The sequence below is a fragment of the Colobus angolensis genome, unplaced genomic scaffold (genome assembly GCF_000951035.1).
Source record: "Colobus angolensis palliatus isolate OR3802 unplaced genomic scaffold, Cang.pa_1.0 Scaffold376, whole genome shotgun sequence".
NCBI classification, from domain to species: domain Eukaryota; kingdom Metazoa; phylum Chordata; class Mammalia; order Primates; family Cercopithecidae; genus Colobus; species Colobus angolensis.
Genome location: NW_012117110.1, coordinates 320315 through 346542, shown reverse-complemented (window position 1 = coordinate 346542; position 26228 = coordinate 320315). Strand labels below are relative to the sequence as shown.

At 38.7% G+C, this 26228-nt stretch overlaps 1 protein-coding gene across 2 annotated transcripts in view; it reads left to right on the top strand.

Moving 5' to 3' along the window:
* Positions 1–26228, top strand: part of ADAMTSL3 (ADAMTS-like 3) — a 418202-nt gene that overhangs the window by 252075 nt on the left and 139899 nt on the right. For both annotated transcript variants that reach the window (XM_011953860.1, XM_011953859.1), the window contains exons 13-16: positions 50–254; positions 5148–5295; positions 6933–7017; positions 21066–21352. In XM_011953860.1, coding sequence (XP_011809250.1) covers positions 50–254; positions 5148–5295; positions 6933–7017; positions 21066–21352 — 725 coding nt within the window. The remainder of the gene's footprint in view (positions 1–49; positions 255–5147; positions 5296–6932; positions 7018–21065; positions 21353–26228) is intronic.

Here is a 26228-nt window from a genome sequence, read left to right as displayed (position 1 = left end):
ACAAACAAACAACAAATAAATAATATAATTTTATTTGTTTGCTTTTGAGCTGGGAACATAATCCTTGGACTGCCTGTTCCGTGTCTTGTGGAGGAGGGATTCAGAGACGGAGCTTTGTGTGTGTAGAGGAATCCATGCATGGAGAGATATTGCAAGTGGAAGAATGGAAGTGCATGTATGCACCCAAACCCAAGGTTATGCAAACTTGTAATCTGTTTGATTGCCCCAAGTGGATTGCCATGGAGTGGTCTCAGGTAAGATTTGAGAATATGCCACTTTTAATTAATTCTCATATTTTAAGGGATATTTTCTATATGCCCACCATGGTACTAGACAGCATGGAGACCAAAAAAAGTGGTAAAAGAGCATGGTTCCTACTCCAAATTGCTTAGGAAGACAGTTGGAGGACAAGGTAAGAAAGACCACAAGCATCATCATAGGTAAAAATAATTAACATTAAGGACATTAATAATAATATTTCCATATAATTACCAGCATAATTAATATTAAGTACTGTATAGAACAAATCTATAAAGAATGAATGTTGAAGCAGAGTCAGTCAGGAAGTATTTGTTGCCCCTGTGGTGCTTAACCCATCTTTGAAGAATTTAAACAAGCAAGAATTAAAATTTAAATTCTTTAAATTCTTTGACAAATGTAAACAAGCAAGAACCTGAGAAGCATCACTGGGTTAGGGTTAGTGTTAGGGAGATGGCCAAACAGAGATGGCTGAGCAAAGGCAGTAATGACAAGAAGTGACTTGAAGTTGAAGATTTGAAGAGATGAGCTATGTTACTAAGAATTGGAAGATTAAGTTGGAAATGCTGACACGACATGAAAGCGTGTGTCCTTGATCCAGCAGCTACTAAGAAGCTTCACAATTTTTGTGAAGACATAATATATTTTAAGTAACTGAGGCAAGATAGCCTAACATTGAGAAAGACCAGAGGCGGGCAGCCTATTTAGAAATCATCCGTGGGGTCAAGTTGTATATAAAAGAAAAGAGAAGAAGGTAAACACCCTGGAGGTGTAACAGGGGTCATGTCAAATTAGCGTAGTTTTCACTTTCTAAAGAGATGACTGAGTAAGCCTCCAGAACAAATAAAATGCAGCTGGATTAGTCAAAGATGAAAAATGCAGACATTGGTATTTAATAATTTAATCTTAATCCTTTAATTTTCTGGAGAGTGAGATGTAATTGACTCAAGTTTCTCCAGCTTTCTTAAGTGATCTCCCCACACACTTAGTTCATCATATATATGCATTAATATATCTATTCATGTATTTATTCAATGTTTCAGCTACCGTGCTAAGAAGTAAATACAACTTGCTCCTACCACCCAAAAGCTTAGAATCTAGTTGCATAGACATTCATGCAAACAAAGTTGTGATACAGTATAGTATCGTGCATAAGTAGTATCATGTGCCCAGTACTTCAGAGGCACAAGGTGGAATGATTCACTCCACCTGATGGTGTCAGGAAAGCTTCAGAAAGGAGGCAGCACTTGAACTTGAAGGATAAATGAGTGTCAGGTGAAGACCGTATCAATCTTTTTCTGATATTCCCAGACCAAACATCATTACCCTGTAGAACTTTATTCAAACTTGCTAGGAAAGAAGTTATCAATTAATATTTGGTCACATACTCCCTAAAAAGAAGATTAGAGAATTTCGTATTTCTTCATGTATATTTAGGTTGACATTTGAAATTTCCTATCACAAGTTTAAATAATTACAAAGAATATCATTTCAGCATGTTGTGAATGTTGACATTTTACAATAAGAATGTTGTAGCATTCAAAAAAATCTGTCTAGTGGAATTTAAATGCCATGATAATTTCTGTCTTTGCCATCTTTCATTTAAAAAATACAGGAACGAGCTCTTCTTTAACAATTTGGATGTTGTGCATATTTTTCCCTTTGAACTCACATTTGCAATCTACTTTCCCCACAGAATTTTATTCTAATATAATGTATTTTTATGCTTTAAAGTCTTTTTTTAATTACAGTATTCTACTTCTCTCCAAGAAAATATATATGATCATTGAAATTAATTTATTTTACTTTCCTGTGGCCATAAGGCCCTAAGTATTTAAAATATTCCTCTGAGTTGAGTTAATTTTACACAGTCAAAATAACATATATATATATATATTTCAAAGTTTGGTAAGTAAGAATAACACAAAAACTACATTTTCATTTGAATACACACTTAGTTCATCATGTACATGCATTAATATATCTTTATAGAAGATAAGTGGAGCTTAAAAAATGGTCCATCACCAGAATGAGCCATGTTCAGCAATGATTTTATTATTCATTTTTACTATTGGTTTCTTATTTTGTTTTGTTTGGCTTTGCATGTATACACTGGGAAAGCCTGTTCACATAAATCAATAGACCGGGACGGAAGGATTTTATTTTAGCAAGGTTGTTCGGTTCTTTGAACTCTTGAGTTATGTGCCAAAATTCATGTGATGGTCTATCATCAAAAATTATTTTTAAGGATCTGTCTGCTGGCAATTTAAGTCTTCTATTTTGTTGAAAGCAAAGAATATCATCTCAGCTGCAAAAGGATTTGTTATTGAGACATTAGGGACTCTCACTTTCTCAGCCCCAAATTAACATCATTTCTACAACTGCAGAGCTTGTTTTCAGCTCTCATAAGTCCTAGTCATATGTTTTATGTTGGCTTTAGAGCTTTTATATCACCCTCTATCCCCATAAATATCATGACTTTATCATTACATGTATTATCAGAATAGAGGATAATCAACTAGCTCTTCTCATGCACCATACTTCACCCTTAATACTTTTCACTTTTTTCAAAAATCAAAGATATTCTCAGTGATGAGGATTTTCCATCATTGAGGACATATGGAGGTCCACAGAGGAGTTCTGGAACTGTTGTAAACACTGACAATGCCATTGGGGGAAGTGTCTGGCTTCCCAGAAGGGTGGTTTAAAAGGAGAGGATGCTCCTTTCGAATAACCAGTTGTAATATAGTTATATCTTGTACTGTTTTCTTTCTCTTTGGGTGAAATTTTTTCTTTCTTGGCTAAAACAGCCACTCAATATTATATATATCTCGAATTGATAAATTAGGGGGTAGGTGAGTCAATTTTCCAAAAACAGGGTAATCTCAAACTTCACTGAACTCATTAAAGTATTTGTTCAGTGGTTTCAAGAGTGGCATCATGAACTAAAGAGATTTCCCAATATTCTGCCTAATGTGCGTACACTGAGAAAAGCCTCCATATCCTCAAAACATGTCTTTGAAACTTGTCCCCAGGGATACCCAGGCACAAAATTGCTTAGGGGGTCAGAAAATAATTTTCAAGCTCCTTAAAGCAGTGACTTGGCCATGGCTTTGGCAGTAGATGGCTCTGGGAGGGAATTCCACTCTGCCTGTTAGGAACTGTGTGACCTTGAGCAAGATCCTTAGATGGTGGGCCGTTTGCTTATCTGTTCAATAAGCCTGAAGCTACTGACCTAGAAGTGGGTCAGGAGGATTCATGAGATAACAAATGAATGAGGTGCCTGTCCCATAGCAGGTAACCAAAGGCAATCAAGAACTCTCAGCCCCTCCCTGGGGTGGATCCAGAATTGGTGGGGTCTGAAGCATGTACAGATTTGAGGGGACTCCTCAAAAACAAGAATATAAAACACAAATATTGAGTATTGAAGAGAATGTTTATTTAGAATAAGAAAGGAAATTATAAGAAACTACAAATTTTAAAAAGCTGACAACAACTAATTGTGAACTCTGGACTTAATAATGATAATATTTAATAATTATATATTGAGTGATGTATTAGTTATGTTAATAATGATGCATTAATATGGGTTCCTCAGTTGTAACAATGGCATCACACTAAAGCAAGACATTAATAATAGGGAAAATCATAGGGGGGAAAAGGGTGAAGGGGAATATTGGGGCTTTCTGTACTGTCTGCTCAATATTTCTGTAAACCCAATACAGTCCTCAAAAAATATAGTCTATTAATTTTTTAAATGCATACATATATATACTCCCCAATATGCAGATTATATTAGTCCATTCTCACACTGCTATAAAGATACTACCAGAGACTGGTTAATTTATAAATGAAAGAGGTTTAATTGACTCACAGTTCCACATGTCTGGGGATGCCTCAGGAAACTTACAATGATGGTGGAAGGTGAAGGAGAAGTAAGTACCTCCTTCACAAGGCAGCACTGGAGAGGGAGAGAGAGCATGAAGGGGGAAGAGCCCTTTATAGAACCGGCAGATCTTATGAGAACTCACTATCATGAGACCAGCATGGGGAAAACTGCCCCCCTGATCCAATCACCCCTTCTCAGGTCCCTCCCACGACAAGTGGGGATTATGGGGATTACAATTCAAGATGAGATTTGGGTGGGGATACAGAGCCTAACCATAACACAGATAAATGAAAAGCTATTCTAGATTTTTATATGACATGAAAACATTCCACTCATAGGCAAGAGTAACTTTCAAATCATAAACAAATAATCCAAGAAAAAAAATGCTGCAAAAAAATTCAGAAAAACATAGCATGTTTTTATTAACTTTAACTGCAGGCAGTTATAGTTATAGATGTATCAGGATACATCTGTAGTATTTTTTTCTATAGTGTTTGGCTGAATTATCTTTGATGGCTTCATTATATGACAGCAGTTTTGCAAGACTGACTTCTATAGTCAGAATAGAAAAAATCTTCTGGCATAATTCATCAGAATTTTATTATATTTTTATTGACAGTTCAGAAAGGTTTCATTCATCTTCAAAAATTATTTTGGGTAGGGTCATGTAAACTTTTAATCAAACTTGAGAAAACTTGTAACAAGTTTCTTTGATATTTGAGCAGTAAGATTTCAGGGCATTTTTAATTTTCTTGAACTATGATCACACCTTAAATACTTTTTCAGTTGAGAAGTAGAACAAGGTTGTACAAAAGAGGGGCCCTGAAATACAAGCATCACAGAAAATTAGCCTCGGGACCCTTCCTTACATCATATTTGTCTAAAAGTCTTTTGTGTTTAATATTTATGTAGTTTAATGGCTTTCCTTTGCATATGATAAAATATTGCCTTTGTGGTTCTCTTAAAAATAATGCATTGGCTTCTCTTTTCTTCTTTGAAGTGCACAGTGACTTGTGGCCGAGGGTTACGGTACCGGGTTGTTCTGTGTATTAACCACCGTGGAGAGCACGTTGGGGGCTGCAATCCACAACTGAAATTACACATCAAAGAAGAATGTGTCATTCCCATCCCGTGTTATAAACCAAAAGGTAAAGTCTGTGGTGCATTGTAAATTCAAATCAAATGGTATTTTCCAGCTCCCATTCCAATATTGTAGCATTTCCCTTTCAACTTACTAATTTCTTATAAAAATTGTTTTACTGACAGATTGCAATAGACCTTCCCATCTAGATAAAGAAGTTAGATATATGTGAATTATTCATCTTGAGGGAAAACTGAGCTCCTGTTGATTCCGTACAGATGGAGTAGCTCCTATCTATCTAGTTTTGTACTAGCATTTCTTGGTGGACATAAGAAAATTAAATGCAGTCTCTCCCTTGAAGAAAAAGAAGGAGAATGGCAGAGGGGGAGATTAAAAAAGGAGGGGAAGGAAAAGTAGAAGGAGGAAGAGAAAAAAGAGCAAGAAAAGGAGGAAGAAGTAGAGGAGGAGGAGGAAATTATTCTTTTCTCAAGATTCTCGTTCTTCTTTGTAGCTACCTCTCCAATGGAGTGTAAGATTTTTGAGGGAGGAATGATGTCATCTTTATCATGTGTACTAATGCATGGAATGAATGAAAACTTCCAGTTCCCAGTGGAGATCTATGGATGCATTTATAATCTCTCCAGTAGTTCACATTTGTTCTACATGAAAGAGCAGAAATGGGTAGCATCGATGGATAGGAGGATTTGGCATCATTTCTCTGATATATGATCTTCTCTGTACATAATTATTTCCATGTTCTTTAACGTTAATCATCCTCATGAAAAGTATCTTCCATCTTGAAATTGGAGAAAAGATTATTCCCAACTATTAGTAAGAAGGACTCCTCCTTAGTATTTGAGAGAGGATGGTAAAACTCTCTTTTGTTATTTTTGGGTTCATTATTCATACAAAGAGCCTCATAATTAGCCATTCAATAAATATTTTTCAGCATGTCTATCTTGCAGAAAAATCACTAGTTGCCATGACAGGTACAGACATTGACTACATAACTCTATCAGTGAAGTCTTTTCTCCTTTCTGCACTTACGATACTTTCATAGCCACTTTCATTGTGTCCACAGTTTCCTTGAAGAACCCCAAAGTTATTTTTATTTCTCACTTCATAGATAAATTATTCCTTTCTTCACATCAAGGAGGCTTCAAAGGACAGAAAGGGGCAACAGTTTGTTTTTCCATGCCAAATGTAATTGGTAATCATCTCCCTCAACAACTACAACAACAGTAAAAGTTTGAGTAAACTATAACACAGACTCTTTCATCCCTCCCAACTTTCTTAACTTTCATGTTATTTGTCTTTCTCTATTAATGTTTGCATTCCATGGGCAAAAATAAAATGTAACCAAAGATAGCAAGCTGATATGGTTGAAGTAAGAGCTTCAATGTATGAACAACAGAAATTAGTATTGATTTATAAAAGGCATTTTTATGTTAACTTTGACAGCATATTCAGCTGTATCATTGATCATTTTGGTTGCTTTTTAATAATGTATTAATTTTTTAAAAATACAGCAGAAATGTTTAATTCATTCCAGCAGCTACCTAATGTATTTTACTAAGGAACTGAACTTGCATTTGAAAAACATGACCTCTTTATAAATGAAATCTTCAGCCAATATGATCATATATCCAACTCCTTAATGATTAATAGTAATTAAGCTTATTGTTTACGTTTTCTTTCTCTTAGAAAAAAGTCCAGTGGAAGCAAAATTGCCTTGGCTGAAACAAGCACAAGAACTAGAAGAGACCAGAATAGCAACAGAAGAACCAACGTGAGTCCAGGACCCTTTATGGGAATAATCAGGGCATAGCCAGTTAACATGATATATGTAATTTTTGTACTCATTGGAGTACAATGATACATTTAATATCCGAATGACCTGGATTTACAGACTCTAGAGAGCTTGAGCTGGCTAGAATTTTTCTTTATTTCACAATTCAGCAGTCCTCCTTTGGCATTTTCTCTGAGCAGCACAGAAAAGAACAGTGTTACTTAACTCAAAGCAGATCCAGTGGTCTGTTACACTTAAGAGACTGGGGATAATTTCTAGGTTTTAACGCATGTGATTTGACCATGAACCATCATAATATCGTACAAATAAACCAATCATTCCATGGATAAATCATGGTCAATCTCTATAAAATCAATTAAGTTGGAATGTATTAGTTGCTTGAGTGATCATAGGGAAATGAAAAGAACAAGGTACTAAGAGTATTGGAGCTTAGAACCACCCCTGCTAACTACGTGACCTTAGACAAGTCTAATTTTTCTGTCTCTTATTCTCCTTACTTATAAAAGGGGCAGGTTGGGCTTGATCTCTCCAGGGTTCATTCCAACTCAAAAATCCAATGACTACCATCTGCATGTGATTTGATGGATCTGGATTGTAACAGTGCCAGTGGAAATTAAGAATCAAGAGGAGGCCGGGCGCGGTGGCTCAAGCCTGTAATCCCAGCACTTTGGGAGGCCGAGACGGGTGGATCACGAGGTCAGGAGATCGAGACCATCCTGGCCTACATGGTGAAACCCCGTCTCTATTAAAAAAAATACAAAAAACTAGCCGGGCGAGATGGCGGGCGCCTTTAGTCCCAGCTGCTCGGGAGGCTGAGGCAGGAGAATGGCGTAAACCCGGGAGGCGGAGCTTTCAGTGAGCCGAGATCGCGCCACTGCACTTCAGCCTGGGCGCAGAGCGAGACTCCGTCTCAAAAAAAAAAAAAAAAAAAAAGAATCAAGAGGAAATCAAAGAAGCATTCTGGAGGCAGTTATATAGCAACAAAAAGAGAGCAAGAAATCAAAGGTGCTCTGAGATTTCTAGTCCAGGAATCTGTAAGAACAACAGCACCAATGATAGATTCAAGTAATTGAACAGAGTGGCTGATTCCATGTCAAACATGTTAAGTCTTTGGTGCTGACAGGCTGTCTATGAAGAGAGTGATTCCCGGAGCATCAGAGGAAAAGGGGTCTCAGCAGTAATCTGGCCACTTTCCCTCTCGGAGCAGGCATTTCTTCTTCAACATCTTCAGCAATATGCAGAGTTCACTGCATTAAGAGAAACCTCATTCTCGTGTTGGGCAACCCAAGTTATTTGCAAGATCTTTTTCTTCTGTTGAGACAGAATAGAAAGACCTCCTAATTTGTGTTCTCCGAAGCAGGAAAAAAAAAATACATCTATGCCCCATCCCATGTGACAAATTTTCACAAATACGAAGAAAGCTGCCATGGATCCTGAGAGCTTTGTCTTTCCCAAGTCCATCATTCTTAGCCTTTTCAGCAGGCTTCATGCACTGTTGTTTTTAGATCCTTTCCCAACCTCCTGTGCTTTTCAGAACCCACTCATTTGTCAATCTCCCTTTTTACTGTGGTCCAGCCCAGTGGTGAGCCCCAGGGCAGTGTGGGTTACTTCTCTCTGAGAAGGCACATGTGGCAAAGTGGTGTGGGCCAACATAGCTGGCACATCACGCCCATGACAGGCACAGACTTCTTCACATGGACCTCTGTCAGTGCTAGCTATGACTACAGAAGAAACTGGACCGTGTGAGGGCGAATGGCTTCACAGTATTTGAGTAAAAAGAGAAGAGTGTTGGGCTCCTGACAGAAGCTTGGAGATTTAGAGGAAGAGGGGGAATCAAAAGAGGAAGGTGGTGAGGGAGTAAAGTAGTGAAGAGTGAGAGGAGTAAGACCTAGGAAAGCTTATTATTCCAGAGACCAAAGGAGGAAGGAGTTTAAGGAGGCAAGCAGCAAACAGGATTCAAATCTCACAGAAAGACAAGGAAAATCCATGAGGAAAGAGAAAAGGCTGCTTTGATTAACAAGAAAGGCTTTTTCAGTGAATTCTAGAGTAGTAGCATTCAAAGGGTAGAGAATAAAACATTGTGGATATTTCAGAAATAAATTTCCAAAAAAGAAGGAAATGGAGCAATGGGTAGTTGAGTACTAAAGAAGGAGGAAAGATTGGTAGTCAAGCTGATGGAAAAGTCTATGTGTATGTGTTTGTTGTTTTTCATTTTGAAGTTAGGGCAATCTTAAACAAAGTAAAAAGATAAGGTTTTGCACAAGTCAGTTAATATCTGTAGACCTTCCAACTGTACAAGGAAGGCATTAGGCTAAATGCTGCTGGAACCTTCTCCCATCTCTGATCACCTACAATCCTGTAAGGGAAGGAGTCTACAGAAAGAAAAGGGTTTGAGACACTTGAGAGAGAGTGTGTAGTTGTCACAGAAGGAAGGTCACAGAGTCCTTTGTCTAGAATGATGGGTCCTACCAAGATCTTTTGTTTTCAAAACACACTTAGATGACAATCAATAATCCTTCTGTATGTCCTCTTTTGGTTAATAGGATTGCAGCCCGTCCAGTTCCCCAAACTAGAAGCCTGGAGTTTTTCTTGGCTCCTTCTCATTCTTCCCTGATGTGTAATTAGCCACTGAGTTGTGCCAACTATATTTACTAAAATCTTCCTTGGTTCCAGCTCCTCCTCTCCATCCAAACTACCATCCTTGTATAGGTCCTGAAGTCAATTCCCAGGACACCTACAACAGCTTTTTAATTTGCTTCTGAATTGCTTCCTTCAAATCCACCCCTACACAACACAGCCACCAGAGTAGTCTATATATCTAGGTAGGGTGCAAGTCTAAGTCTAATTCCTTTTTTTTTTTTTTTTTTTGAGACAGAGTCTCACTCTGTCACCCAGGTTGGAGTGCAGTGGCACGATCTCGGCTCACTGCAACCTCTGCCTTCTGAGTTCAAGCGATTCTCCTGCCTCAGCCTCCCGAGTAGCTGCGATTACAGGCACGTGGCACCACGCCAGGCTAATGTTTTGTATTTTTAGTAGAGACGGGGTTTCCCCGTGTTAGCCAGGATGGTCTCGATCTCCTGAGCTCATGATCCACCTGCCTCAGCCCCAGAAAGTGCTGGGATTACAGGCGTGAGCCACCGCGCCTGGCCAAGTCTAATTTTGCCTTTGCAATGTTCAGAATATCCAAATGTCTCCCCATCACTCAAAGATTTATGTGGGTTCATATGCCCAACGGGACATGGCAGGGTATTACTTTTCCTGCTCCCCAGCCTTATGTCTGGCCACCTCCTTTTTTTGCCTTGAGTGGGATGCTCCAGCCACACTGACTTACGGCTGTTTCTTGCCCACAGCAAGCCGTCTCTTGCCTCCTTCTCTTTAATCACACTCCCCTCTTAGTTGGGAATAGCCCCCACCTGTTAAGTCTTTTTCTGTAACTTTCTTTTTAATCATAGAAAATTGCAAACCTATTTAAAAGAGGAGAAAACAGTGTAATGAACCCCTGTGTCATGTTCATAACTCAGTATCAACAATTATCAACCCAGGGCCACTCTTGTTTCATTGAAACCATCACCACTGCCACTACCCTCTGATCATTTTTGAAGCAAATACAGACAGCACATCATTTCATTCATAATTATGTATCTCTAAAAGAAGTTTTTAAAAAAATTAACCAAAATACCATCAGATATTGTAGGAGTGGGGCTCTATCACCAACATTTTCTTTTTCTTTCGGCTGCCAGATTTTTTTTTTAATCATGTAAGAGATATACAACATAAAACTTACCATTTTAACCATTTTGAAGTGTACAGTTCAGTAGCGTTAAGCACATTCACATTGTAGTGCACCTATCACCACCTCCCATCTCTCGAATTTTCTCATCATCCCCAACATAAGCTCTGCTCACCTTCAGCAATAACTCCCTACTCTCTCCCACTAGACTCTGGTAACCTCTATTCTACTTTCTGTCTCTCTTTCATTCGACAGCATTTTTTTTTTCCCTCAAGACGGGGTCTCGCTCTGTCGCCCAGGCTGGAGTGCAGTGGCGCGATCTCGGCTCACTGCAAGCTCCGCCTCCCGGGTTCACGCCATTCTCCTGCCTCAGCCTCCCGAGTAGCTGGGGCTACAGGCGCCTGCCCCCACGCCCGTTCATTCGCCAGCATTTTAAACAAACACCCCAGGTAACTTTGGCATGGGAGTGGGCATATCTAAGTTTGGGAACCACTGGATCAGATAGTCTCTAAGGTCCCTTTAAAGTTCAGAAAATATTGTTTACTTTATTGAATTAGAAAAGGGGGATATCTGCCGGGCGCAGTTGCTCACGCCTGTAATCCCAGCACTTTGGGAAGCCGAGGTGGGTTTATCACCCAAACTCAGGAGTTTGAGACCAGCCTGGCCAACATGGTAAAACCCCATCTCTACTAAAAATACAAAAATTAGCTGGGTGTGGTGGCACACACCTTGTAGTCCCAGCTACTCAGGAGGCTAAGGCAGGAAAATTGCCTGAACTCTGGAGGCAGAGGTTGCAGTGAGCTGAGACCCTGCCACTACTCTCCAGCCTGGGTGACATAGCGAGACTCCACCTTAAAAAAAAAAAAAAAAAAAGAAAAGAAAAAATCAGAAAAGGGGGATATCATAGAAGCTACAGTGAGGTTCAGGGCCTATATTCATTCCAAGCCTGCCTTTTCTGTCAGCCCCACCTGACTTTGCTAGCGGTTTCTTCCCCTCATATTCACAGAGCAAAGCTAAAAGGCTCTTTACTCCTGAAGGACACCACCCTTTCCTCCCCCTTGTTGAAGACTGAGCAGACAGCACCTGTTCCCTGGCCTGAGCAGCTGCCTCTTCCCACCTTCCGCAATCTCTCCCTCTGTGGTCTCTCTTCAATTTTCCTGCGTAATTCACACTGCCTGGCAGTTTCTGGCCTGGTCCTGGCCATCTGGTGTGAAGTTTATAGTTTCCTGCCACCACTTCTGACTCTATTCATTCCCTCGATTTCCAAACAAAACCGCAGCATATCTCAGCTTCCAGTGCATCCTTTTATTACCACTGTCTTTTGTGGTTTGGGGATGCTTGCTTGTTGACAATAAAGGGGAGGGTGAACGCAGCTGTATTTTACATCCCTCCAGTAGAGCCTGCCAAGCCGGCCTGGAGGAGATAAATATTTCTGCCTCTGTGGTTTACCATGGCTCGAGCTCTGAATTTACATAGGGAGTTCAAAGGGCTTTTTTGCTTTTTTTTTAAATTAGGAAAATAAAAATTATAGCATATAAATCTAAGCCAAGGGAACTGCAGTACTGCTGTGGAATGTGTTGACAGTTGATATGGTTCATTGGTTCATGGTTGTTTTAAAAGTTCCTCCCTGGAGCCTCTTCGTTTGTTTCAGCAAACTTGTTGCCCTCGCTGTCGTTTTTCATATACAAAAACTAAGGAAATAGGATGGACTTAGCACACCTTGTATGTTTCCTTCACTGCTGTCTTAACTTCTCCATTTGTGGAGATTGTATTTCCTAAAGTCAAATTAGGTGACATTTCAGGAATCTGTTTTTCTAACAACAACAGTGATAACAACAACTAATATTGAGAAGTGCTTTGTGCCAGACCTTGTTCTGAGTGTTCTACGTGGATTAAGTTGTTTAATGCTCACAACAACTCTATGAGGAGGTGCTTTTCTTGTCTTCATTTTGGGCTGAGGAAACAGAGGCATAGAAATGTAAAGGAATTGCTTTGGAGATATTAAGTGGTGGACAGTGATTCTATGGCACATAAGACTAGAAGGAGCTGCAGTTTCGTGTCAGATGTCCTGAATTCAAGTCTCACCCATCCTTGGGCTTATCTAATGGAGTAGACAGAGAAGTGAGTGACTGCATGATGGTATTGTAAGGTTGCAATGCATTATAATTACATTATGGTGTTATTTGGGATCAGGGATGGTTTCCAGAAATAGATGATACATGAACTGAGATCCTAGAGTGTCCTACGGCATCAGAAGAGTAGCATGTCAGGTATTTGGAATAGAGGCTTGTGTGCAGGCTCACTGGCCCATGTAGACCACGCAGGTTACTGAGGTGGTCTGATGGGGTTGAGGGGCCAGGGGATGGGCGGGGGAGCAGTAATGGCAGCAAGGATGCAGCTGGAGGAGACAGCAAGTCTTTAGGGTCTTCCATGGTTCACTAAGGAGCTTAGACTTTATCAGCAGGCTGTGGGAGCCATTTAAGGATTTTAACTAGAGAAGTGACATAATCTCAATTACATTTTTGAAAGATCCCTCTGGTGATCTGCAGTTTGTTTCCAGTTATTCACAATGATAAATAAAACTGCAGCGAATTTCAAATTGCACATCTCTAATTGTCTCATTGGACGTAATTTCTGGCATGGAATTTCTGGGCCAGGGATAGGCATTTAATTTCTATTGTCAAATTTCCTTTTAGAGAGAAATCAGTGCTGGCTTCTCTTGCCAGCAGCAGTACTCCAGCTTGCCTTTTTCCCCATGCATTCATCAAAATCAGGAGATTATCTTTTTTTTTAATGTTATATTGTAGTATTTTTTATGGTTCATGTTTTGCACTTAACTTTGATCCATGGGAAATTTACTTTCACATGTAATATGTAATCTCAATCTAACAATGTTTTCCAAATAATTAACCAATTGCCCTAGCACTATCTGTTGAGTAAACTTGCCACTTTGGTTTTAAAATGACATCATTGTACACGTAATACTCCAGTGCCAGTACCATATTATTTGAATTACTGTGTCTTTTAAATACTTTTTTCTATTAAACTGTGCAAGTACTCTGTAATTGTTATTCCTTTTAAAAATGTTGTTGATTGTTCTCACCTAACCTTACATAAAACTTTAGAGTTGTATTGTCTGTTTGCAACTTCCCCCACAAAAAAACTGCTTCAGCAGTTTGGCTCAGAACTGCATTTTTTTCTGAATTAATTAGGGGAGAATAAACATCTTTGTAATTTTGAGTCTTCCCATTCAGGAGTATGTGGTCTCTCCATTTATTCAGGTCTTTAGGCTTAGAATCCCCTGAGTATTTTATAACTCAGTTTTCCTCATCTGTAAAATCAGGAAAATAATGATATTTATTCATAAGGTCATGGCGAGAATTATATTAAATAATACATGTAATGTGCTTAGCATAGTGCCTGGCAGCTAACAGTAAGTGTGGCTGAATTCTGGGAAAACTGGTAATTTTAGTATATATATCTGTATTTTATATAGTGCAACATACACACACGCACGCGCGCGCGCACACACACACACACACTCAGAGTTATGGGCTACTTTATTGAACTGTTTTGGTTTTTTCCAAAATTTTTCTGTTAATTTTAGTACTTTTCATAGCTGTGGCATTTTCAAATATGATGATTTCGTCTATTATGTTTATTCTTTCCTAATATTTACACCTGCTTTTTTGCTCTTCCACTATTATTTTCATTTGTATTTTTCTTATCTCATTTTGTTTATTCTTTTACTTTTTACATGTCTGAAGTCATTTTGTGTTATTTGTTTTATCTACAGGTTTTAAAATTACCAGCTGGGTGCAGTGGCAGGCCTCTGTAGTTCCAGCTACTAGGGAGGCTGAGGTGAGAGGCTCACTTGATTGAGCCCCAGAGTTCAAGGCTGCATTGAGCCGTGATCACATCACTGCATTCCAGCCTGGGTGACACAGCAAGACCCTGTCTCTGGAAAAAAAAAAAAAAAGGAGAGAGAGAGAGAGTCTGTTTTTAAAAGGAAAGCTTAATCCATTTAAATGGAGTTTTATTACTGATAGTTCCGGTCTCCATTTTAAATATTTCCTTGTTTCTGATGTTTTCCTACATGATCTGTATGAACTTGATTTGTTTTCTATATTAGCAGGAGATTTATCTACTATAATTTCATTTTTTAACAAACTCAAACCTATATAATTTTTATCATAAATATTGAGAATGGTGCCATTTCTGCTGATTTCTCCAGATTTAAAATGAGTAAATTGGCATTTGTTGTTGTTGTTGTTGTTTGTTTTTTGTTTTGAGATGGAGTCTCACTGTGTCACCCAGGCTGGAGTGGACTGGTGTGATCTCAGTTCACTGCAACTCCACCTCCCAGGTTCAAGCAGTTCTCCTGCCTCAGCCTCCCTAGTAGCTAGAACTGCAGGCCTGCACCACCACACCTGGCTAATTTTTTTTGGGATTTTTAGTAGAGACAGGATTTCACCATGTTGGCCAGGCTGGTCTCCAACTCCTGACCTCAAGTGATCTGCCCACCTTGACCTTCCAAAGTGCTGGGATTACAGGTGTAAGCCACCATGCCCTGCCAGATTTCATTCTTTTTAATGGCTGAATAGTATTCTATTGTGTATATAGGCTGTATTTTTTTTATCCTTATCCATTTATCTGTAGGTGAGAACTTAGGTTGATTTCGTATCTTTACTATTGTGAATAGTGCTTTGACAAACATACAAATGCAGATATATTTTTGATATAATGATTTATTTTCCTTTGAGTAAATACCCAGTAGTGGCATTCTGGATCAAAGGGCAGTTTTATTTTTTTTTATTTTTTATTTTTATTTTATTTTATTTTATTTTTTGAGACAGAGTCTTGCTCTGTCACCCAGACTGGAGTGCAGTGGTGCGATCTCGGCTCACTGCAAGCTCTGCTTCCCGGGTTCATGCCATTCACCTGCCTCAGCCTCCCGAGTAGCCGGGACTATAGGCGCCCGCCACCACGACGGGCTAATTTTTTTGTATTTTTAGTAGAGATGGGGTTTCACCGTGTTAGCCAGGATGGTCTCGATCTCCTGACCTCATGATCCGCCTGCCTTGGCCTCGCAAAGTGCTGAGATTACAGGCGTGAGCCACCGCTCCCGGCTGGCAGTTTTATTTTTAAGTCTTTGAGAAATCTCCATGGAGGTTGTCCTAATTTACCTTCCTACTGACAGTGTTTAAGTGTCCCAAGATATGTTTTTCTTTCACTAATACATGCTGCCTTCTTCTCTCATGCTGAAGAATGATTTTAGCAGTTGGATATTTGTGTTTTGTTTCCTCATTCTGGAAATAGAAAAATAAATTATCTAAAAGAGCATTGTCAAATTGTCTTTGGATTCATATACTGTCATCCTGCATGATCTTTAAGTGCTTCTGTATCCTCTGATACAGGTGAGGCTGTGTAGAATAATACTAGCAGCTGTTGTATACCCTTTCATTACTTCTCTGTACCTCAGTTTTCTCATCTGTAAAGTGGGCATAGTAATATTTCCTGATAGGGTTGTTGTTATAAGAAAATGATACAATTTGTTTGAAGCCCTGAAGACAGTGTCTCACAGGAATAATAATGCAATGAATGTCTGATGTTACTGTTTTTATTTTATTGTACTTATTGAGCTTTCAACTCAGGCATCATTACATTTAATTCTCACCCAATCCCATTAGGTAGGTACTATTATTGTTCTTATTTTACAGAAAATTATTACCTTTGTATTTGAATAACAGTTTTACTGGACTGCTATTCATACGACTCCTATTCTCTCTCTCTCTCAAAACTCTTACTGTATTTTTTCCTGATTTTGAATGTTGTGTGCATCTGAGGTACCCGTCTTTTTGTTCCTATAGGAGACTTACTTTTTGTGTCTAGACACCTAGACAATTCTTTCTTTATGCTCAAAGCTTTGTTAGCTAGGTATACTCATTTTCCATAGCTGCCAAGACCACAAACTTAGTGGTGTAAAACAACACAAATGTATTATCCCACAGTTCAGTGGGTCAGAAGCCCAGTAGATTCAGCTGGTGTCTCTGTTCCAGTTCCCAGTAGGCCAGGATCAACGTGTCTGTCAGCCTGAAGTCTTCTTTGGCAAGAGTCCACTTCCAGGCTCATTTGAATAATTGGCAGAACTCAGTTCCATGCATTTGTAGAGCTGAGATCTTCATTTCCTTGCTGGCTGTGGGCTGGGAGATTGTTCTCAATTTCTAGAGGCCACCTGCATTCCTTGGCTCATGGTCTCATCCATCTTTGAGCCAGCAACAGTGGGTGAGTTCCTCTTACACTTCAAATCCCTCTCGCTTATTAGTCTACTTACATTTCTGACTCCAGCCAGAGTGATGTCCTTGCTTTTAAGGATGTCTGTGATTCTATTAAGCTCACCAAAGTAATCTGGGATTATCATCCCATCTCGAGGTCACACCTGTAAATTCCCTTTTGCTATGTATGGTAATGTATTCACACATTCTAGGTATTAGGGCATGGGAGTACTTGCAGGGGTGAGGAGCCATTATTCTGCCTACAATTCTAGGTTTTTATGTTCATTGTTTTAATTACTTTTTCCTGGAAGAGAGTGTACCTTTTCAGGATGTATTTCAGTCACTTTTTTCATGTTTTATTTCTGAGCACCTTTTCTGTTTCATGTGTTGGAATCTCTACGTGAAGAATCCAGTTATCTTCAATATTGGATTACCTAGGTTCTCTTTAACTTAGTCCCTTAAAATTGTGCTTCAGAAAATCAATTTTATAGAGATGTAGTTTACATACAATAAACTGTGTCTATTTAAAGTGCACCAGCAATGAGTGGTTTTTTTTTTCTTTCTTTTTTTTGAGGTAGAGTCTCACTCTGTTGCCCAGGCTGGAGTACAGTGGTGTGATCTCAGCTCACTGCAACCTCTGCCTTCTGGGTTCAAGTGATTCTCCTGCCTCAGCCTCCCGAGTAGCTGGGATTACAGGCATGCACCACCATGCATGGGTAATGTTTTGTATTTTTAGTAGAGACGGGGTCTCACCATGTTGGCTAGCCTGGTCTTGAACTCCTGACCTCAGGTTATCTACCTGCCTTGGCCTCCCAAAGTGCTGGGATTATAGGCGTGAGCCACCACACCTGGCTAATACATTTTGACAGATGTATACCCCTCAAACCCCAGTCCCACTTAAGATCCAGAACATTTCCATCCCTACAAAAGTTTTCTTTGCAGCTTCTCTTTCTCTCAATGCTGCATTCACTTCCAAGTCTGGCCTCTGTGTCATTAATTTGATCTTCAACCATGTTTGTTCTGTTTTTTCCTAGTTCTGAATTACTTGTTAGACTTGTGACAATAGTGTTATTATGTTTCACAGTTGATTTCCTCAGCTCTGCCATTTTCCATTTTACTCTGTTGTTTTATCATCTCATCTCAAAGCTCTCACATCAGTGAAATGTTATTCTTTTTCAGTTCTTCCATGTGCAAAGACATAGGTAACACAACCTGTTCCTCTGGTTGTGTTTTGCCCAGACATGGCTCTTTGAATGTATTTCTTTCTTCCTTTAAAAAAAAAATTGGTGAGACAAGATTCAGAATTGTGTGGTATAATATCTTTAATTTAAATAAAAAATAATACATAGAAGGAAATCATGCTGGATCATGTGTAAGTATTTTTTAGTTGCCATGGGTTTTTTTTTTTAACCTTTAAGTCACTTCTTGTTACTTTGGATGGAACTAACATTTACTTTTTAAGGGTACTTTTTAAAAGATCATTGAAAACCAGCTTGAAATATACAGAAAACCTAGGAGGACGTTGAGTATAACCATTATTTGCCCTGCTGGGAGTTGAGGTGAACATTTTTGTTTGTTTGTTTTTTTGAGATGGAGTCTCACTCTGTTGCCCAGGCTGCAGTACAGTGGCACAATCTTGGCTCGCTACAACCTCCACCTCCTGGGTTCAGGCGATTCTCCTGCCTCAGCCTCCCAAGTAGCTGGGATTACAGACATGCACCACCATGATTAATTTTTGTTTTGCTTTTTTTTTAAAGTGGAGACTGAGTTTCACCATGTTGGCCAGGCTAGTCTCGAACTTCTGACCTCAGGTGATTCACCTGCCGCAGCATCCCAAAGTGCTGCGATTACAGGTGTGAGCCACCCTGCTTGGCCGAAGTGAACCTTCTTACCTCATCTCTTCTGGAGATTCTCAATCACCAAGATATAGAAGTCCAATTTGAATGAAAATATCTACTTCCCATTAAAACAAAATCCCAATTTTTAAGTTTTTATTACCAAGGAGAAAAGAGAGAAAAAAATGACCATAAGGTAGAATATGCACATGCTTAGAAACTTTAAACCTTTTAAAGATATAAAGTAAAAACCTCCCTCTTTAAACACTCTAGTTCCTGACACTTTCAGTTGCTTCCAGAAGAGAGAAATTATACATAAACCAGGACACATGCAAACGTGCTACATATGGGATAGTTCATATACTATGATCTCTTTTTTCTAAAATAAAAAAATAGTATATAGATATATATAGATAGTGTATGTTATAGACTGTAGCATATATGTATAATGTATTTATTTCATGTAACAATCTTCAAGAGAAGACTGTTCTTTATCAATTCATACCTAAACCCACATCCTTTTAAATGACTATATATTATTACACTGTATTGATTCCTCATCTTTAACCAGTCTCCTTTCTGATTCTACCGTAAAAGTAGCAAAGAAAGAAAAGAAACATCAAATATTAACTCCAGCATTGCCCCATCCTGGGAAGCTGAGCAAGCTCTCACATGGAATCTGAGAATTAGAGAGAAGGGTTCCACACTAACAATTTTCAACACAGTGAACAACATGTTTTGTGTTGATTGATATTTCTTTGCAGGACACGTATATAGCAATGGCATTTCATTCTGCTGATTGGGGGTGTGCTTTTTTGGACAACTATATTCAAGTCTTGCCTGGGGAAAAAAGGTTGGAGACTCTGTGAGAACCTTACAACTCTGTCTTTCTGAGGTTAGAAATATTAAGCTTTGGAACTGCGTCTTAAACAAACATCTTAGCAGTGTTTTCTCAAGTTATTTAGTAGAACGTAATCCCATGGATAGGGGTCTGTATTCACTTAAGTTTATGAAATGATGCACATAATATTTCTCTCTTAAGCATTTGTATTATGCATTTGTGTTTCATAGTCTTTGGAAAAGTTTTTTGGTGAATAAATCTGTTGAACATTATTGAGCCCAAAGTTTTCAAAACTTACTCTATTACTGAACCCTTTCTCCTCTATCCCTTATTAATATCTCAGGATACAAAGTGTTTCTTCAGAGTATCTTAAATGTATCTGTCCCTACGGAATCTGGTTTTCAAATTCTGTGCAGGGGTCCAGTAAAGGACCAGATAGTAAATATTTTAGGCATTGTAGGCCAAATGGTTTCTATTGCAAATATTCAGTTCTTTTAGGTAGCACAAAAGCCATAGACAATAGGTGGAAAAATGAGTGTGGTTATATTCCAGTAAAACTTTAGTTATGCACAGTAAAATTTAATTTTATGTAATTTTCACATGTTACAAAAGATCTTTTTTTCTCCCAGCAGTTTAAAAATGTAAAAAGGATTCTCAGCTGGTGGGCTGTACCGAAGATAGGTGGGCTGCATTTGACCTGCTAGTCATAGTTTGATGACCTTTGATTTAGTAGATAATAAATCAGAATAAGAATTAAATCCTTTGTTCAGCAAGATTGTGCAATATTTCTTTTGTTTTAAAGAAGATCCAGAAGCTTTGTGCACTTGTATATTAAACATAAAAGAATATTAAGGCTTCATCTACTCTGTAAAAAGTGTTTAAGATAACCTAAAATTTAGCTGCTAAACTTGAGACAGTTTAATACTACTATGCCCATTACAGAGGATAAACTCAATACTAATTTACTGAGTAAATATTGGTGAAAATCTCCATATGATAAAGGAAATTAGATTAGAAGTGATCTCTATATGATGGTTTATTTATTACTAAATCTTAAAGAAAACCTTTGTAATTTTCCCAAAGGCCGTAGCACAGATTCGAATTATAAAATGGATGTAAAAGTAGAATATATATTTAGTGAATTACTCTTTCTGTTGCTAGTAAGAATTGAAGGTTTGTTAACTGCATTACTGACCATCAACAAAAGCATAGAATTCCAAATGTGTGGAATTCCCCCAAGTGAAGCTGATTATTTTTGCCTTCACTGAATGTGTCACTCCTCCTTTTCTGGCCTATATTTAATGACCCTCAGTGTCCTTTTCTGGTGGCTCCCTGGTTTTCCCTAGGTTCATTCCAGAACCCTGGTCAGCCTGTAGTACCACATGTGGGCCAGGTGTTCAGGTCCGCGAGGTGAAGTGCCGTGTGCTCCTCACATTCACGCAGACTGAGACTGAGCTGCCTGAGGAAGAGTGTGAAGGCCCCAAGCTGCCCACAGAACGGCCCTGTCTCCTGGAAGCATGCGATGAGAGCCTGGCCTCCCGAGAGCTGGACATCCCTCTCCCTGAGGACAGTGAGATGACTTACGACTGGGAGTATGCTGGGTTCACCCCTTGCACAGCAACATGTTTGGGAGGTATTTGAACCTTTGCTTAAGGGACAGTTATGTTGTGTGTTGCTAGTGGTTTGAGAAATTACTCAATCAGGTAAGCCAAATATGCAAATTAGCAAAAGTCTAAAGGAGATGAAGTCATTCAAATAACTGAAAATGATACTTTTTCTTCTTTTTCTTTCCTTTTCTTTTTTTTTGTAGTGATTATTTTAGAAAGGTAAAGGAGAGTGGTCCTATATCCTAACCAAAAAAAGTATGTTTCTTTGCCTAAGAATCTGCATAACTGAGATGGGGTGGGAATCTCTGGTTCATATGAAATAAATAGGAAAATGCAGAATGGATAAGTTAAGGCAATCTTGCTCATAAATCAGTCTTATAGATTGAGGTGGCCTGGAATTGCACTATCTGATGCAACTCTAGATCAGAGTCTGTCCTCAGAAAATATTTGGGTTCATATCCGCACATTGGACCAGCACCTACGGGAACAAACTAATCACCATGATTTATGTTTGTGTACATCAGGGTGACATACACAGCCAGGAAACCCTGTTAGGATTAAAAAGTGGTTGTACAGTCAGGTGACCCCAAAGGGGTGAGAAGTTGGCCCCCTGATGATTTATGCAATTTCGGATCCAAAAGGGAGTGAAGGAGCGGTCAGCAGGAGTCCAGATAGCCACTCTTGAGGGCTCTGTTGAAAGTAAAAAGATAGAAATAACAAATAAGAAAACTATATCTTTTACTCACATGAAGGAGACTGGGTCTGACCAGGAATCCAGAGCTCCTGTCACCCCATTCTTTGATCCCTGACTGTGCCTTGCAGCCAGCTGTTATGTAAAGAACTTGGTGCCTGAATGTGCTCTGCTCTCGGTCCAGCCAATGGTGGGAAAACCACAAGGAGCTACTGTCTTGGAGCTCTTGGCTCAAGATCATGCTTTACTCCTCCCAACAGTCTTGAGCCCATTACTTGAAACTCCCTGTCAAGTTGTGGAGCTCATGGCCCATTCATTGTGCCTGAACCCCTCACTCCTGAGCCTGAATTCTCAATCCTTGTCATTCAGTCTCTATGACTTGGTTGTGTCTGTCTTTCTCTTTCCTGTCTAATTCAACTTCTATACCTGCCTATCCTTGCCCCTTTTTGTATAACCTTGCTAGCCTGGCAGTAAACCCAGCTGAAGTGGCATGTGCCTTACCCCCAGGCTGCCCCTAAACTACTGCCTTGCAGACAGAGTTGCACATGTGGACTTCAGGTGTCTTAGCTGCCTCTGGATTCTTTCTCCCTCTTACTTGCTTCTGTCTGGTTGCTAAAAGTCCATGCCATCTAGCTAGGAATTTAGTCTCTCTGGTTTACTTGAACCTTAAATATCTGCTGTATCTCTTCCCTCCACAGCACATTGTCTGGTTTGCCCCCCACACTGCCTTGTGTCTGTTCTTGCTCAAGCCAAACGCCTGCCCGCTCTTGAGTTCAGAATCCTGGACACATTTGTTTGTTTGTTGTTGTTTTTGTTTTTTATGTCTTGGAAACCTCAACTCTAACATGCCCTTGGCAATTTGGGAACTGGTGCTTTCTCTTGATGGGTGGGGAAACCCTCTAGAGATAGCCACTGAGATGCAAAGATGGTCCCCTATTCAATCACAATAATACATGCCTGGAACTTTCTACTGTATGACTACAAAATGCCAGCTGTCTCCATTGCTTCTGGGCCACCACATTGCTGCAGTCTTACTAGAGACTTGGAGCTGTGTCTTTCATTAGGAGAGCAGAAACAAGTCCAGCTGTTGCTTGCACACCCCAACATCTACCTTGTAATCTCAAGCTTTTAAGTGCTGTTGGTAGAATCCTTGTTTTTGTCTTCTCCTGACTGGCAAGATCCCCTCAAGTTGGGAAAGCATAGCATGCTGGGTACTTGGAACTCAGCAGACCAGTCAGAGTTGGCCAAAGAGAGATGACCAGGTAAATTCTAATTCAGCTGAGAGAGACTGCTGTTAGACCTCATTTTTGGAGCCTTTTTCTAAAATACTAGAATCTACTTTGTGTTCCCAGTACCCACTGAGATGGCCTTAGATTCCACCTCCAGGATGGCTGAACTCATGGGATAAATTTCTTTCTTTCTTTTTTTTTCAGTAACAGCTTTATTGAGATATAATGCACACACCATATAATTTATACATTTAAAGTATACAATGTAGTGGTTTCTAGTTAAAAAGCTGTGCAGCCATTAACATAATCAATTTCAGAACACTTTCCCAAAGAACACTATATCCTTAAGCAGTCATACCCCATTTTTCCTCAAACTCTAACCCCTGGAAACCACTACTGTCTATTATGGACATCGCATATAATGGAATTATATAATATGTGGCCCTCTGTGACTGCCATCTTTCACTTAGCATAGCGTTTTCGAGGTTCATCTATGTTGTAGCATGTGTCAGTACTTCATTCCTTTTTATGGCCAAGTAGTATTCCGTTAATACAATATTTTACCCATTCATCGATTGATAGAAATTTGAGTTGTTTGCATGTTTGGGGTATTGAGAATAGTGCTGCTGTGAACGTTCATGTATATGATTTTACATGGACATGTGTTTTTATTTATTTTGGTTATATACCTTGGAGTAGATAGAATTACCTTTGAATCCATTTAAAATATGTTAAGTTTTTTGACACTTGAGTAATTGAGTTTGATTATCCTTAGTGGCACTGTGCACCTTTTGCCCTGCTATGAGAAGAGAAACTGCCTTGCATCTGTCAGAAATGCAATTCAGTATTCAGATGGATGATGTTAAGGTGCCCATTTGCTTTATGATATACTCTTGTGTATCTGGAGCACATTTTACAAATTTTAAAAGAGCTCAAGTTGGTAGCCTTTTACTACTCAGGTAAGCAGCAGTTTAGTCTTATAAGGGTATATTTTATTGTTTAATCCTGGAATAATATTATTGAAATGAACCTTGGATACCTACCAACCCAGATTTTATAGTTGGGGAAGCTGAGACTCAGAGTCCATCGTAAAGCCAACAATAGAAAAAGAATAACTTGATTCTCTTTCATTAGAGAAGGCTGACTGAATTATAAGTACATGTAATAAGCTTCCTAGCTTTACAAAAGGTAATATTTTTAATTTCTTGAGTTCAAGATTAAAGTTCCTTATAATAAATAACTAAATCCTATAAAACTGAAGAGCTAAGGCATAAAACCAAAATCCTTTATAAAGGCTGGGATGGAAATTGTGGGTGAGGAGACTCAGGCCTGTAATCCCAGAACTTTGGGAGGCTGAGACAGGAGGATCTCTTGAGGCCCAGGAGTTCAAGATCAATCTGGGCAACATAGCAAGACCCAGTCTTTAGGAAAAAAAATGAAATAAAATAAAATAAAGGCTGGGAATTGGGTACCTGCTCTGTGTTAGACTCCATGGTTCTTCACCAAGTTCTGCACTAAATCTTCAGGGATGTAAAATAAATAGAACATATTCTTTGCCTTGATGGAGCACAGCTTTTGGTTATTTTGGTTTTACTGTCCTAACCACACTGCTTATAGTCAGTGGTACTTGCCTCTGTGATCTATTTCAATGTGGTTAGGTAAGTTCAGCTTCCATAAGTCCAATAATGTGTGAGTTATGAATGGGCTTTTAGCCTTCACCCAGGATAGCAGAGAGGGTAAGTCTACAATGGCTGACAACCACAATAAAATGAAATTTACACAGGCATATATTTATTTCTTCAACATTCTTATTTTTGCTGGAAAAGTAGTATACAAATTACAAGTTTCTGAAAAGATAAATTTTGGTCACATTCTGATATTCTGTATCCTTATATTTTCTAACCTATCTTCACATCATACAGGAAATAAGAATAAATCTGTTTGTTGTAATTACTGATGCTTAAGATCCTTGCATAAGTCTCTTTTCACATTGGGGTAGCAGCAGAGAATTCTTTTTTAATTCCTAAAAGCATGAAGAATCCAGACACTAATCTCCAGCTTCCAAAGTGTGTGTATGTATTTATGTATATGTATGTATGCATGTACTCATGCAGCAGTATCTGTGTGTGTACCTACATCACATGCATGCACACACATACACATGTACATCCTGGAAGATGTGCCTATCTTTTTAGTACCCTCTGGTAAGGTTTTATAATTTATTACGTCATAAACATTCCTTACTGAAGTTCTTCTTTTATATTTTATATTGTTTGTTGTTTTTATGACCTCATTTTTTTACCTTTATGTTTTTCAACAACACAGGCTAGGAGTATATATGTGGACATTTGAGACCTGACCCCAGTATGAACCCCAGCTCTGCAACTCTCTTTGTGCTGTCTGTTTAAATTTGTAGAGGTGTGGTTTATTTTGCTGTAATGATAGGAGTCATACCTACCTCATTAGGCTTAATGAAATAATTAAATGTGATTATTAAATAAGGTGATGTTCAAAGAGTGTTTAATAACAGTGTGTGGTACATTTTATATAATAAATGTTAGTGGGACGACTATTTTACAATATAATAATAAAGCATTCCTCTTATATTGGAATGCTTTGATTATTTTTCTTTTTAAAAATCTGACTAAACTGCTGAACACTTTAATACTTCTAATCATTTTTCAGCCTATTTTTATGAGTTTTCTAAGTAAATGATCATCTGCTATTAATGATGATTTTATCTTTTCCTTTCCAGTAGTTATTTAAGTTTCACATTTTATTGGCTTGTCTAGAATTCCAGGAACAATTGTAAATAATGTGGATAATGCCAACCTTGTCTAGGTCCTGTCAGTAGCAGAGATCTCTTTATTTAAAGACAATGTTTCATTTAAAAACAATGTTCTACAAATATTTATTGTATGTTTCTATGTGCCAGGCACTGGCCTAGGTGATAGTGACTCAATAGTTCCTAGCTTTGGAACT